General features: G+C 40.6%; 1 protein-coding gene across 2 annotated transcripts in view; it reads right to left on the bottom strand.

The window, feature by feature from the left end:
- Positions 1-16610, bottom strand: part of grk4 (G protein-coupled receptor kinase 4) — a 33976-nt gene that overhangs the window by 8873 nt on the left and 8493 nt on the right. For both annotated transcript variants that reach the window (XM_088301775.1, XM_088301774.1), the window contains exons 2-8: positions 13581-13676; positions 9341-9453; positions 7373-7450; positions 6600-6700; positions 4491-4583; positions 3507-3570; positions 3181-3321 (exon numbers count right to left, since the gene is read on the bottom strand). In XM_088301775.1, the coding sequence (XP_088157901.1) occupies positions 3181-3321; positions 3507-3570; positions 4491-4583; positions 6600-6700; positions 7373-7450; positions 9341-9453; positions 13581-13676 (686 nt within the window). The remainder of the gene's footprint in view (positions 1-3180; positions 3322-3506; positions 3571-4490; positions 4584-6599; positions 6701-7372; positions 7451-9340; positions 9454-13580; positions 13677-16610) is intronic.

The following is a 16610-nucleotide window of genomic DNA, read 5'->3' as shown; positions in this document are numbered from 1 at the left end:
GGTCAATGACACGCAGGGTATTGTGTGTGAGCATATCAGTGCTGTACAAGCAGGATGTTGGAGCCACCAGGAGGAATCCCATCTGCTTTGGAGTACGTAAGAAAGTAGTAACCGTCCGCAAGAGGGTGTGGGAAAATTCCTGTGTGATATCATGTGCCCCCCCCCCAACCAACAAACAAAGCATTAAAAGCAAAACGGGATAAACAAGACGCTACCAGTCTTTAGCAAGTGACCCCTCTGTTTATCTTGGCGGGAGAAAATGGTGCCCTTAAAGCAAACTTATTTTTCTGTCCAATTAAAACTTTCCAAGCTGTTATAAGAGCTCTATTGGCTATTAACATCTGATTTTTAAAAAAGGAGCTTTTTGTAGGAATGACACAACGACGGGGGTTGTTTTTCCAATATTATTGTCTTTGGTTTGGAAGTTGCTTAACGTGGCAAGCAAGTCGGTAAAGCGAGTGCCTCTTTGCGAACATGCACACTACAACATGTGGCAACATGAGTTCAAATGTGAAAAGATAAGGTAACAATATCTATTGACTAATAGAGAGCGCTGATCAAAAAGACAAAGAACGGGAGAGAGCGATGAGCGGTTTCAGAGAGCACTTGACTCTTCTCCTTGCTACTGCTGTTTGGTCAGTGTTGCTAGGCAACAGAGCAGCTCTTATAGATAGAGAGGTACATGACGAGTCATCAGTTCTGCCTGCAGCACAGAGAATGAACACACACACACACGTGCGTGGACACACAGGCGCACACACAAACGGGCGCGGAAAAGAACCATGTCAATCCCAGGTGACACAAGCTTGAAGCGTAAGGTTCAGCAACAAGCCCACTCCATTCTCCGTGCGTGTGCGTGCGCGCGCGTGAGTGAGTGAGCGCCATGACTCACTCAAGCGAGACACTCAACATAGCTCAGCCATCATCACCGTATAACAACGCAAACAACTATTAGCTTCAAATGGAGAACGTGGAGAGGCTGTGCCATAGACATCAATGTGAAGACGATGCGAGCAGTCACGCCACCGTGGACCCACGTCTTCAAGCCATTAGACAAAAAATGGATTTTAACATTTTTTGGAGAACAGCTTTTGGACGCTGGGGTATGTTCCAACAGAAATAAAGGCACACTTGGTATATTAACCGTGTCTGTAGAATACAGTAATCATTTTTACAAGAATAACGCTGTCAAAAGCTTAGTTTCTTTCTTCTCCTGTCAACGCAAAGAACCGCACACGCCTGGTTTTACATTTACAAACATTCAATGTCATCAAGTACAATTGAATCGGTTTAAAAGTGATGCATGTTTACCTACTGTTCATTTTAACAGAAGAGTAGAAAGAAGGGACAAACAACAAAATCCACAAATACGCACATTACATGACATACTAAAAAATTATCATTGTAAACGACACCTGACATTGGAAAATTAACAAAGGTTAAGCCGATATAGCCTGTACTTAATTTAAGAACCAAAGCCATTACTTATATCCTGCCTCTAACCTTCCCAATGGTGGGCAGTCACGGCCTTCTCTGCTGGCCTAACATAATGAAGAAATTGTGATCATATTCTTCACATTGATGTCATGTCATATCCTAATGTTGAATTCTTAGGTTAGAGTTTTTATCCAATCAGAATTCAGCTAGCTCGTGTTGCCGGGCAGATTTCATAATACCAGTAGCATGCACTATTCGTCCGATGCCTGCAGATACAATCGTGTGGGCGTCTGTTCTGTGTCTCAAGGGGGCTTTTACGATTGATAGACAGTTGCGATAGCCAATCAAATCACGATTTGATGACAGTAAGGCCTTCTTGCAGGCCTCATGTTGAAGGTGATGAAAGCGTCTTGTGATTGGATCCTCACTCGTGAGGGGGCAGCGCTATGCAGGATCAACACACCAGAAAGTCGTAACTGGCGACCGTTGGACAATCGAAAATATATTCTTGGTTTTTTAAACCAAAATGGCAGGAGGAGGTAAAAGTGTGGATTTAATTGCAGATACACTTGCAAGGCCATTTTCAAGATGGACCTTTCAAGGGAAGCTAGGTCGTGCAACACCCAGTGGTGCGTAAGTGTGTTTCTGTATATTATTTCTCCAGGAGTGGAGTCATAAATGATGGTAATATGAGGGGATTCATGCAAATCGGACTAAGTAGGACTTCACTGAAGGCCTAGGTGTGAACTGCACGGCCCGCCACTGAAGCTTCCAGATGTTCCCTTAAGTTAAGAACCACCAGCTTCACATTCCTGAACCTCGGTGCAATGGCTAAGAAATATAAAGCTCGGTGACTGTCGAAAAGAGTGTTCAAGCTTGCTATTCACGCGGCAGCCAAAAATCACCACTTGCTCATGACTATGGCTCAGTTTATAGAATTCCTCCATCGGAAAATCCGCCAAGTGCAACAGCACTATTAAGCATGGTGGTAGAGTGGCAGGTTAATGATTTAATTTTTTTTTTTTTGGTGGGGGTGGTGGAGGTTGTGTCACACTTACTCAAAGGGACACTGGGCTGCTTTCTTCTAAATGCTGCAGGCAGTGTGTTGTGGGCTACCAAATTCCATCACAGACTCAATGTCATTGCAACAAAGCACACAATTCATTTCAAACATGCGGCGTTGTTGTGATTCATACGCATACATTCGTATTTAGACGTGGTATCGATATTAAAGTAAGTAAAAAAAATGCCTCAGGAAAACTTAAAAGTCTTTGGGAGTGTTAAGTTTTCCCCTCGGATGAAAACTAATTGCTTTGCACTTCAACTGAAATCAGTACCAATGTGATTTCCACCGAGAAGCAAGATGTCACATTAAATAACCATTTTATAAGCATTCAGATATGATGAACTTCAAATGAAATAAAAATCAACATGTTTGCAAAATGCTCATCAGCGGTACAGCGGCAGCCTTGGAATTACCTGCAGCTGCACAAAATTACCATGTGGCATGTAATTTGTTTTCACATGTACATTTTCATCCCATTAGCTCTCTTTCCACTGGACACGAGAGGCAAACTGAAAAGTGTGGACATCAAAATGGAAAACAGCAATGTCTTTGATAGCTGATTGGTAAATTTTGCAAACACGCCATTTGCAGCCAACAAATGGTCACGCACACACACACGCACATACACAGGATACAATTGGTTTGAAAGGTTGAATAAGAAAAAAGGTAGTACTTACTACAAAACTACTGTTAACTTTTTCTAAAATTCTTTTTTCGTTTAGTGCCATTGCTTCACCTTTTCTTTTCTTCACTCGTTTCTTTTCCAGCTTTTTACAGGCGTACATCTTACCGGTGGCGCGTACTTGGCAGGCACAAACCTGGAAAGTAGAAAGGACACATTGGTGTCAGAGAGGAACTTAACATCAAACCACAGGATTTTCCGAAATTCCATTGAGTAAGCTCATGAAAGCTTTTGCATTAACCCTACAGGTTACTTAAATTGAATTCAATTTCAAGACGTACCACTGCATCACTATAAATCAGGTATCTTGAAGAAACTCACCTCGCCAAATCCACCCTTTCCTAGTACTCTGTAATGTCTGAAGGTATTTTTGGTGACTGGTTGCCTAGAATGGAAAGACAAGAAGAACGACAGCTAAGTAAAAATGTCATATAAAGCTGGACACCATCAGTGTAGCGTGTTTATCGACAGAGACGTGGCCCAATATGCCTGTGTGAAACTCTATATAAATTAAGTTGAGTTCATTTAGTAGGTTGGTACTTCAATTTGCTGAATAGGAACCTCACCCCAGCAAAAAGTTATTGTGACAAATATACTATGAGTGAATTAGTACGTTGCTAGCTTCTTGGGGTGGCTGCTAGCTAGCAAGCTAGCTAGCAACTGGTTAGCTGACATTATGCTGGTTACTTGGAAACAAAAGTTAGAGGTTATAACGTGTGTTTTTGAAAGGCTTCTTTTTATCCTGGTGTGACAGAGTTACATGCATTGCCCCACCTCATATGCCATTACAATTTTTAATTTCATGTTTAAACAGTGTTTTAATTCTTCTCACTGGCTAATGTATGTTAACCAGTTTGAAGGAAGGAGGTTCCACCATACTTCTAGGGCAGGTGTGGGCAAACTACGGCCTGGGAGCCACATTTGGCTCGTTAAACGTTTTAATCCGGCCTTGAAAAAAAATAAGTGAATAAACCTTGTTAATGTTTTATTTTCTAAACACTGTGGTGTGTAAAAGACAGATATTTAGTTGAAATGCTTTTCTTCATTTTCATTTAGAATCAAATGTATTTTTTTTTCTCCAAAGAGGTGAGGTTACCAAAACACTCCATCCATCTGCTCCTGGTCGGGCCCCTATGTCAAATTTTAGAACCCAAGGAGGCCCACCAATCAAAAAGTTTGCTCACCCCTGTTCTAGGGGCATCGGTGTCTCACGGCATTTGAATTACGTTTATGAAGGTTTTTAAATTTCTGGTTAAAACTGTTAAAATGTAGTGGATGCTACACAAGAAAGACATAAGCGCTCACCTCTCCAACCATTTCCACTGCAGGAAGCGAGAGAAGTACATGGACTCCTGGTAGGAGGAAAATGGTGCGCCACTTAGATAATCACGAACTATTCTGAGGGGACATAGAAATTATTTGATCAAAGAAAACGTAATTAGTTTGACAAATGCGCTTGACAGCAACATTTTAAGAAAAATAATACTTAAAAAAAATGAAAATCCCAAGTTGGCTGCATGTAGTTCATAAGATGTGATGAATTGGCTGTTTCGAAGGCGTCAACTGTCAAGTTGACTTGACCCTGGACACCTGGCATGTGTGTGACATCTTCAACTGCTTTGACTACATGGTGATTAAAATACCAACAGGGTCAAGAGAACCCTGTTACCCAGTCCAAAAGTGTTATGAATCCATGGTGGCACACGTCAAAATTATTAGTGTTCTAGACACGTAAAAATTAAAAGAACTAAAATGACAAAATACTTTCAAGTCAAATCTCACTGTATTAATTCAAACCATATTAAGTGCCTGCTGTTTTCCTATTCTAGAAATGTGTTAAAAACACATTCCCAAATGCCAAGGAGACTTTCCTTTACACATTTTGAGAGCCTTTTATAAATAAAGGTGATGAGGAAACTATAAAAAATTATCGTTACATCTCCTCTGTAATCCCAAACACATAAACATATTCCTCATTACACATACGACGATGTTTTGGGGACGCCCGGTTCTGGTGGCAACTGTTTCCTTGCACAATCAAGTTGTGTTGTCCAAGCGCAGTTATCAGGCCAATAGACAAGATTTTGTTTTAGAGGTTAAAATAGTCCGCAGACGTTTAGTGAGGGAGCAGTTGAGCAGGGGCTGGCTTGGCGCCCAGCCCCTGACAGACACCGTTGGGAACAGAAATAAACATTAGCTACAATATGGCTATTGTTTGAGGAAGGCCAAGCGAGAGGAAAAGAAAAGAGGCAAAAAAAACAAAAAAAAACACAGCAGACATGTTAATATGGCCGATATGGGCTAGCAATCCCGTTTGAACTTGGTATGACAAAAAGTTCCACAGCAATGCAGGAAAACCTGTGAGTGAACCAATAGTTTCTGGTCTGTAAACGGCTGTGAAAAGGTCATGTTTCCACGTGCAGCACAACACTTTCCTTTGGGCATTCCCACAGGACAAAAAAAAAATGAATTGAGAAGGAATGACATATAGAAGTCAAAGCTCTATAAGGGATTAAAAACAGAAATGGTGGCGCACTTGTACGTTTTTTTTAAACTAATGTCATTTGGATTTGATTGGAATTCTATAATTAAGTGATTTGAAAATTTTAATAATAAAAAAAAAGACATTTCAGTGATGGTTAACTGCCATTGACGGTTAAAGACGTCAAAGATCCTTTTTTTTTCTTTCTTTTTTTTTATTTATTTTTGTGCTCGGCTGGTAGTGAACGAGTCAATGAAGCCAAAATGAGAATGGACATGTTTTAAAAATACAATTCCCCAGTGTATACATAATGACAACAGTAAACCCGACACATTTTCCCGAATACTGCTGCCAGCTTGGTAAACTAATGACTACTAAAAAGCGTGGCAAATTCCAAATCAAGTCATGTGATGAGAAGCAAGTCCAGTCATATAATCCCTGGTCTGTTTGCTCCTCCTGGCTTGCAACGCCTTCAGCTGAAACACCTGCAAGTGTGCGTCTGTGCGTGTGTGTGTGTGTGTGTGTGTGCGTCTGCATATATGTGAACACTGAGGCTACAGTTGTTTTCATGCCAGCCATCCGGATGATCTCTCTGCCCAATGAACTTTTTCTCCCCGCTTTTCAATCACTTTTTGTCTGCAAGTCTTTGTGGGTGCGTGTAAAACTGCACAGCAGGTGCCAGCTGCCTCATTGTCACTAGTGACAGGATGCCCACAACACAGTGTGCAAACACAAACAGCGAAACAGAGCGGTTCTGCTGGTGCCGCGAAGCAGCGAGGGCCCAGACTTGTCATAAAAAAAAAGGCCTCTGACAAACATTCCTTTTCATTGCGAGAGCAGATCCATTCTCAAGAGGAAGTTCAGTTTGAGCCGTGTTACAAAGGCTTAAAAAAGTCATCCAAAAGGGCCGAGGACGTGTGGAGAAGACTTACTTGGTGCAGTCGTTGAAGAGCTCCTTACAAGGACTCTGTTCAAGTCTCTCCCGGCATCCAGCGACCACATCTTGGGGTATGCCTGGCAGATGGGCCGCCGACTTTGAGACGCAACAGAAAGAGAATACACTGTGACAATGGGCAAAACGCAACGGGCAGGCATGCACCTGCAACCAGTCAATGCTGCATGGCTGTTTTGAGTACAGTAAGTATTCACAAGTACGGATCATATTTGCATTGTCCAATCGTTGGCACACCACAGTATTTAGAAAATAAAACATTTACAAGATTTATTCATTTAATTTTTTTCAAGTACGGCGGGCCGGATTAAAACGTTTAACAGCCCACATGTGGCCCCCGGGCCGCAGGTTGCCCACGCCTGCTCTAACTTTACATCCCTTCCCTCACCACACAAGACGGCATTGCTCAGCTGATGTCGCGCAACAAACTTTTGAAGCCAGCCGCAGGACGCTTCGAAGTCCTCCATGCCCATAGGTGGCGCTATTGAGCTAGCCTTCTCGCTAATTAGCGGTCCAGCTAGCGGGAGGTTTTTCGCACGACAACAGTTAAAGCATTGCTTGAGTTTGCGCTACTGCGGGCTTCGCTATGGCTCCCGAAGTTCCGGGATATCGGAATTTCCTTTGTGAGGAATCGATCGTTAATGTGATGAAGTGGTAGAAAATTTAATGCATACGTTTTTTTTTCCGGGTGAGGGAATTTCCGTTTGACAGAGGTCCGTAGGTGGGAATACTTCCTGCATACACATGTATTACCCCATTATTGAAGTAGGTGTCTAAAACATTCAATCCGCAGTCCCTCCGCTTCTCATCGGGAGCAAGCTGATACATGGCCTGTCAGGAGAACACAAGCAAGAGCACACAAGAATCCCCGCTAAGACTGACATGTTGAATACCTCTACGGATAGGGCAAAGGAGCACATTAAAGGCGGGAAAGACAGAGACGAGACACACAAAGGGGAAAGAGGGAGGATGAGAGGTTCAGAGGAAATGAAAGAAAAGTCACACTGAGTGGGTCTTCACACATATCAGCGGGAGAGGCCACTGCGGTTTTACAACTGGGGGTCAACTGGCAATGCTTTTATTTCTTTTTCTGCTGCAGGATGTACATGAGTAATGGTCAGTCCTGCGTCATCCACGTCAATAGCGTTGACATCATAGCAGCACAAGCGCATGAAGCCGAGCATACGAGGGACAATTTAAAAAAAAAAAAGCTGTTTTTGCAAGGTTGGATAAAAAAGGGACTTGCAATCTAGACCTTGTAAATGGTAAGATAAATGTAATTAATCAACTAAGGTAGTGGTTCTCAAATGGGGGTACGCGAGATTTTAAATAAAACAAATAAACGTGCAAAAATCCTTCAAAAATAATTATTGAATTAATTAAATGTTTCAGGAAAATAGGTCATAAAACAAATTTATTTTCAGTAAGTTGTTCAATTTCATTATTTTAAAAACCCAGATTCTCCCCCAAACTAGAATGGTTCGACCCAACTTGGCATTTTACTTGAAGACGCAAACAATGGAGTTGTGTAAATCGTGCGAGCGTAAATCTTCTGGGGGAAAATAAAAACTGAAGCACAAGTGCAAAAAGAAAGGCCAAATCCAGAGTTGGCCAAATTTTATTTGGATTTACACCCACAAGTTGCAACAAACCCGAGGCACTGTGTTTTTTTTTTTTTTTCCTGTTGGGAGAAACTTGCTAACAGTTGCATAAAGCCAGCGCATCTGCAGTGCCATCTTAAGATGAAACTTGGATGTCACGTTGGTAACGAGAGGAAACTCTGAATTCAGATCATCTCAAGATAACATGCAGAAGCCGCTTATGCGGTCTTTGCTCGGAGCTAAAACCAAGAAGCCATTCACTGATCGCTGAGGAACCCATAACAGAACACTTTGTTGATTAATTTTATGAGGACCAATACAAATGAAGTTTGAAGAGTTTTCTGTTTTTTAAACCCCCAAATGTTTTGCACTGATTCAGGGGTATCTGACTGAATAAATATTTGATTCTGATCTGCACCAGATGACAAATGTGGCACAGCTGCGCGCGCTTATGACGCGTTTTGCTATCCTATTGATGGTTTTCATAATTGATAGGAGTGGAATTAAGAGGAGGATTATGTCAAGTAAATTCCCACTAAGTACCAAATGCTCGGCCCACCGCTGCTTTCATCCTGGAGGGCCTCTGTTGACTGTTTCTATCTGTATGTTTTGTCTCAAAACAAGCTCAGCTAAACAGCAACAGACTCGACATCATGCAAATGACATGAAGTGAAAAATTACTTCATGGAGCGCAGGTGCGTGCCAAATGTAAAAAAAAAAAAAAATGACTAGCTTGTGTTCTTTTTAAATTCGCATGATTTGCTCCCGTTTTCCTTTGCCGCATACCACCGGGGGGCCGAGACACAGTCTTGGTCCTGCGTTTGCCTCGTCCACGGGCTGACGTGGGTTTTACCTCACGGATGAGTGCATGGAGAAAGAGGAGGGGTCTGCTCTCTGACTGCCCGTCTCTGTCACTAATTACCTCTTTCGTTGAACGCCCCCTACCCCCAACCAACGCTTAGTGTTATTGCCAAGATCAGGAAGAGGACAGGGCCCCCACTTTGATCACTCTTCATCCCACGGGGAACACAGTAATGTGGAAGACAACAAACAAACAGGGATAGATTAAAAAAAAAAAAAAAAAAGAAAGATTGTGTGAAGATTTTGTTCAACATCTTACCACGGCGTCCATGAATTCGATGCAGCGCTTCAGTTCTGGCCTGGTGTCACAGTACTGACGAAATAGAAGCCGACCAATGGGCTGCTTCTCACATAGACTGGTATAGTCCCTCTCTGAAAGAGAGAGACAGGTGTTTTGGAGACATTATACAATATTATTCATATGGCAAATGAAGATTAAAAAAAATTAAAAAAATAATATATATATATAAAAAAAATAAACAAAATTACCAGAAACTAAAAGAGTCCGCCTCTGGCCAATTTTCTAATAATTCAGAAATCATTTTGAATTCAATTAAATTCAAACATTTTTGTTGGTCCAACTGAGGGAAATTATAGCATATAGTTAGTACAGAAACAGGAAATATATAAAAAATATAAACTCATTGTAAAACGGAAACGCCAGGATTTTCACGTGCATGCAATCTGTGCAGCAAGGTCCAATGTTGTATTTATTTTCTTTAATTAGGACCAATTTACGCCCATCTGAGTTGTACACCCATAAATACCAAACGAGGAACAATCTCGGACGTTTAATTTCACAAGCTGAAAAAACACATGCAATTTAGAAACATAAAGGCAAAATAAAGACATACATCCAAAGAAAAAAATTCAGACGTGTTTCCAGAGAATTGAAGAGGAAGCAGAGGATGGAAATGTGTGAAGGGTGATGCCTCAATCAAATGTGGAGCCTTTGTGACAGCTCACCCAGCTGCACAGTTTATTATCCGGCATTCCCTCTGTTCTGCAGCACACTGCTTATTATTCTAACGCAGTCACATGATCATAAGGTCAAAGGTAACCCATGTAAGCAAGTCGAACGTTGTAAAGATTGTAGTTTTATTGCATCTCTTTGTGCTGGCTGGTTCATTGCACTTTCCCTCGGGTATTGCCTTGCATAAGTCATTCCCGAACATCTTTGGCGGTTTCCCTTTCAAGAGCCATCTCCATTCTAAACTCTCACACACACACACACACACGACCACCCTTACCTTGCAGAACAGCAACGTGATGTGTTTTTATATATCCTATTCAGTATTATTTTCCATTGCACTAACTATTCTCTTATTTATGTAATTTATATATTTATCTGAATTATTGTTGTATTGCACTGGAGAGGGGAGCTCTCTGATCTCGTTGCACACTTGAGTACAATGACAATAAAGGGATTTCTGATTCTGAATTGACAGTGAGAATTTTCTTTTTCATGCGGCAAAATAAGCAGGCTCAATTAACTGATATAATAGATAAATGGATCTCTCTCTCTCTCTCTCTCTCTCTCTCTCTCTCTCTCTCTCTCTCTCTCTCTCTCTCTCTCTCTCTCTCTCTCTCTCTCTCTCTCTCTCTCTCTCTCTCTCTCTCTCTCTCTCTCTCTCTCTCTCTCTCTCTCTCTCTCTCTCTCTCTCTCTCTCTCTCTCTCTCTCTCTCTCTCTCTCTCTCTCTCTCTCTCTCTCTCATCATGCACTTGGACTGATGACCCATACTAATTTTCTTTCTGCTTGGAATTTGAGTCTAGTTACTTCACAGTAATTTCTGTTTTAAATTAAATCAAAGCTTGACGTTGGAGCCTCATTAAAGAAAAATGGGGTTCATCTCCAAATTGTATAATTTTTGGATTGTTTGAATAAGTACGTGCAAGTGGCAGTACAGTAGACCGGCTATTGCTCACTCCTGCCATGCAACAATAGCCGTTCAGCTCCATTAAAATGCTGCTTGCTGCAGGAGTGTGTGGAACAAGATAACATGCCCACACACTGTATATATTTGGATGGCTATTAGGGACCTGTATTTTTACACTGGTTTAACAGACTGGCCCTTTAAGGCAAATCTCAGGGTAATTAAGATCGAAGAGATCAAGGAAAAACAGGAAATTATACGCTGTCATTTACTAATACAAGTCGAATGTATCAGCCAAGTAAATCGAAAAATAAATCCATTGATGAAACCCACTAACAATCGTATTGCGATTTTTCTGACAGATATTACGATTAAGATTTAGTTTGCAATCTTCTTCACAATGTACAGTGACATTTACAAACTTGATAGACAATGCCATTGTACCATTAAAAAAATAAAAGCTATAACTGTAATAATGAAAGGACACTAAAGAGGTTTTGAGAGCAGGGCAGTTCTTTCTTATTTTTTAAAAACTATTTTCTGTCAAGTCTAATTTTGTATTTATGTGGAATTGTGTATATGTTCATTTTTTAAGCCCCAAAATGTTTTACAAAATATACATTTTCTTTGTACATAAATGTCAGATTATATGTCAATAAAATCATTGTCCCTTAGCAAAGTTAAATTGACTAAAATATATAATTTTGAGACCTATTATTGTGTCAAGCTCAAAACTCAATACTTTGTGGTCCTATGCATTTTAATTAAATTAGTTAAATATAGTCACACATCAAGAAAAAAAAGGACGAGTTGAATGACGAACCCGCCAATGAGCACGCTTGCTCCACATTGCAATCGGCTCTGGTAAATAACTTGAATGACGTAAATCTCAAACTAAAAAAAAAAAAAAAGGACCAAAAGCTGGAAAGAGACGGAGGGCTGTAAATGGGTAGCCGACATCATGGCTACAGCCCATATAATGCAATCCAGGATTCCTAGAAGTGACCTACTTGTCAAGGCTAAGGCCAAATGCCTGACATAATCAAGACACAACAAAGACACTGCTATCAGTGTCTATACTGTATCTTTCCATCCCCTGCGAAAACATGAGGAACGACGTGTGCGCGTGTGTGTGTGGTGTGTGTGTGTCTACATGGTCAAAGTGTTTAAGTACGCAAAGGGGATTATTTTGATCCTGCGCTGTGTGTGATAGGGAAATTACGCAATAGCCTCTATGTAACAGTGACGTATGAAACCCTTAACAGCTGCTGAGTGTAGACACACACACACACAAAGCATATTTCTTCTTCACACTTGAAGAGGCCTACACTGTATGTGCTGTTTTTTTCTTTTTAACAAACTCAGCCTGAGCACTACTTTATGTTTTGTTTCATTTCATTGTGGTTTGTGTCATGACCCACATCCACATCATGAACTCCTCTTTCCTGTATTTCTCTTGTCATTTTGTTTCGCTACCTTCTTGGCGTTGACGGTGGAGGCAGAACGAAAGAAAGGAGGTGTGCGAATGTGGGGGTTGGGAGTGTGGTGAGAGCTGTAACAGCAGAGGAAGCTGTGATCCACTGTTACATGTGAATTCACACACACAACACACACACACAAAACATATACATCAGGCATAAGACTAAAGAGTCTCTTTTGGGCCCATCCGCATGGAAACGGAAACAATCTTTTTCGCTTTTTATGAAAATGTTTTGTGGAAACAAAATACAAAATAGTTTCAAATATCTGTTTGTCCACACAAAGACTCAGAAAGTTTATAAGTGACGTGGTTCTGTAATGCTGCTCCAGGAAGTCACCAAAAAGAGATAACAAGAAGTCAATGAAATATGCTCGCAACAATTTCAAAATGTTTGATGACTGACGACCAGGCAGGACTCATCACAATAAAAAAAAAATTAAAACCTGTTTAAAAAAAATTTGACCATTTTTGGGGTCCTAAAATTCCGGCTTCATGTGGACGCGACATTGAAACAAAAACAAAAAAAAAAGGTTTGCGATAGGGGCCTAAGACTCTATAAACCAGTGCTTCTCAAATATTGAGAAAGGCCCCCCTGGGTGGGGCGCGGTGTGAACATGCGGAACATGTTTTTTTTTCCCCCCGCCGTACTAGAGTAAAGTGTAATTGCACATCCACTCCAGTAGTTGGCAGTGGCGCGCTCCTTGCCCATTGTTCTTAGTGAGTCTTAACTCTTCAGTGTTGGTTTGTTTTCCAACGAAAATGCCATTTATAGTTTCTGTGGAGAATGGGAATAGTTTTCTTCTTGCTGGGGGGGCGTAACAGAATATAATTGAGAATCTCTGCTATAAACACCTGCTGATCATAGAGGCCTAGGTAGTACTCGAAAGCTAAACCTCAGCAGGAGTCGAGTAGCAGCGAAGATGTTACGAAGAGACAGAAAAGATGAAGAAATGGCTGAGCAGACAATTCCTTGAGTCAGACACACTCATACACAATTAGTTTCCTGTGCCCCGCCTGTGGGTGGGTGGTTGTTGTCGCCAAGAGGAAGGAAGTCCCATCTGAGCTTCCTCCTGCAGCCCGACCCAACCCTTTGACACAGCAGGGCCCGTTATCATTCCGTCTCACACGCAAAACGACGTCTTACCGATAATGCGACGCAGCTCCTCACACTGGCTGATATGGGGTAGTTTGAGCATCTCCTTCCATTTCTTGCTGCGACCATTCCTCTTCCCTCCTCCACCTACGGGCCAGAAACACAGACGATCAATTGAGACAAAATGGTGATTTACAAAATTTTTTTGAGATCTCTGAAAATAGACAACTTAGTTTTAAAAGTCTAACAAAAAGTGCACGGAGCTCCCAAACTCAGCTGCATGTTTTACAGTTCAATGAAAACAAACAACTCATTAAAGTTTACAAGGACAAATCGTTTTCTATTAGTTGTGAGTTGTAGTCGACAGACATTTATTAAAAATTTGGCGTGTGACCCGAGGTGAAAAAGCAAACAGGCAACTGACTGCTGATTGGCTGCAACAAGGAACCAATCAGATGGTGCTGTGGGCAGGCCAATATGCTTCTGCAGGCTCGGCCACACGCACAGCAGAGAAAGAGAAAGACGTGTGCTGCAGCCAGCCAAAATAAACCAGCTTTTAAATTATCGGCCTTAAAAGTTAAAAAAAAAAAAAAAAAGATGCCCATAATCAGCAAAGTGACAAATATCTGATGGCAGTAGAAATCCTTGGCTACATTTGAGTCAAAAAACAACAATGATTGAAGTTGACGTTACATTACCAAAAAGATCATAGCTCAAATTCCTTGATGTCAGAGGTGTGAGAAGTGTTTTGTTACGAGTTTACAATAAGAAAAGGAAATGAGAAGCTGTCATCTAATTTTGAAGTCAGATGGAAAGAACAGTGAAAAAGGCGGGGGAGTGGAGGGGGGGGGGGACGTAATTAAGTGTGTGTGTGTGGGTGTGTGTGTGTGTATGTGTGTCAGCACACACATGCCTGTCAGAGCTCGTTGGGCAACCCCACCCTGTTTAATGTCACTCTGACGTCAAAGCCATGTGTGCAAGCCCTTAATGCAGAACGGATGGAGCGCGTATTTATTTAACTTTGGTTCTCCCTTCCGACTGAACGGGGCGCTCCATAAACACCAACATCAGGGCTGTTGGCATCAGTCAACTGAGATCATCACGTAGGATCTCAGGGACAGGTCTGAGCATGTGCATGGTCACATGACTCAAGTTCAGCTGAACTACAATTACTTTACAGAAACCCTATAATCATACAGAAAAATACAGGCCCCCCCCCCCAAAAAAAAATACAAAACTCTAATATAATAACCGGAAACATATGGGGGCTGGGCATATTTCCTGCTGCATTCTTCCATTAGCTTTCCAAGAAAAGCATTAGCCATAAATACATTATGATGACCTGACAAATGAATGGGTGACCCCATGGCGCACGGAGCTTTCACTTGCTTTACAACGACGGTCCTTTTTTTTCCTGGTTGACATGATGTCATTCGGAGTGTCAAACAATTTCATGTAAGCGCATGAGCACAAGATGAAAAATTGAAACTTTGCGTTTGTCATCACGCTTTTTGTGCACTAAGAATAAGTCAGCACAGACTCAATTGGAAGTCAAGTCAGCCGGCGCTACGATTCCCAGCTTTTGCCGCTTCACTCAGCCCAAAAAAGCAACTCTATGTAAGCGCTGTCCTTTGATGGGTCATAAATGAAAAACATATGCAGATTTAATTGAAAAAAAGTAATAATAAAAATGACATCATACATTTAGGAATTCAAGGCTCAAACATACTTAGTTTATTTTGGTTGTGATGCATCTAACATTTGAAGCAGTAAGTTTTTACTACACCATACTGGTTACTACTATTTATATTCTTGCAAGCAAGTAATACACAAAATAAAAAAATTTGAAAACTAGAAAGAAAAATTTAACTAAAATGAAAATTATTAATAATCAATTAAAACTAAAAAAAAAAAAAAAAAACTGCGTTAAAAAATTAACTATAATGAAAACTCAAAAACTATTACAACTCTAATATCAATGTGTTAAAATTCCACCAAAAAAAAAAATAATAATAATAATCATAAATACACATCCTTGGAAAACCAACTGCCCATTATTAAAAATCTAGCCTGATATATCAATTACTACATCTTGTAAATTTAAATACAATTTTAAAAAGTTAACACATAAAACAATCTCATGCCAGAGCGAAATCACAAAGAGTTTTCGAGGCAGCATTACTGGCAAAGTCATCAAATTCACAGCATCGTAGTGCAGTGCCACTTTATTCACAGCTCGTTTTTATTTTTGCACTGCCATGCGGAAGAAGTCACTCGCCCATCTGATAAACACATGTCACACGCTGATGCTCGGCCACAAGTCCAAAGAATCCAGACCGAGCATGGTAGCGCGCAGTCAATATTTACATCACACAATATGTTTGCGTGCAGTTGAGCTCCAAACTTGCAACTTTTACAAGCCAGTTTCTTTACTTAATGCGGGCAGTAATGTTCCTCAACAAGGATTCGTCAATAAGGATTAAGGGAAAAATGAGGAGTCTTCGTATTTTAAAAATCCAGCACAATGCTGCGCAGACAACAACCCTCGATGTTTGAAGGTAATTTCAACTGGAGCTGTGGCATTATTTTCCGCCTTAATTAAGGCTGTCAAAATTAAAGCGTTAACTCAAGATTTTTTTTTTTTTTTTTAAATTCACGTGATTAAATATTTTAACTCAGTTAACTCAGTTTAATTTACTTCAAAAATTTATTTGCATATCTTGCAAAGCTAAATTAAAATACTGCACCATTTTATCCGTACATCTTTAGCATATCTCAGAACAAAATTGATTAAAAAATCTATCAATGATGGCTGATTAATACAAGTGGGTGAAACTCAAAATATTACACATTTAAAGAATAAGACTAATTTTTGAAAAAAAAAATTAAAAATCAAGCACATGTTGATTTCATCATGATTATTAATTTTGTACGAGCCCCTGACCAGCGTGGCCAGGCACAATTGCGCTGCGGCCTCAGGCCACTTTTAATGTAGCACCTTTTTTTAAAGGTCACAAAGTGACACAATAATCCCGAGGTATAAATATCTTGCCAAACGGAGTTTCAGTTTTTATATATATA

This window comes from Idiotropiscis lumnitzeri, chromosome 8, assembly GCF_059441095.1.
Source record: "Idiotropiscis lumnitzeri isolate Australia: NSW breed Sydney's pygmy pipehorse chromosome 8, RoL_Ilum_1.0, whole genome shotgun sequence".
NCBI lineage: Eukaryota > Metazoa > Chordata > Actinopteri > Syngnathiformes > Syngnathidae > Idiotropiscis > Idiotropiscis lumnitzeri.
The sequence above is the reverse complement of the archived record's forward strand: the minus strand, read 5'-3'. Positions and strand labels throughout refer to the sequence as shown.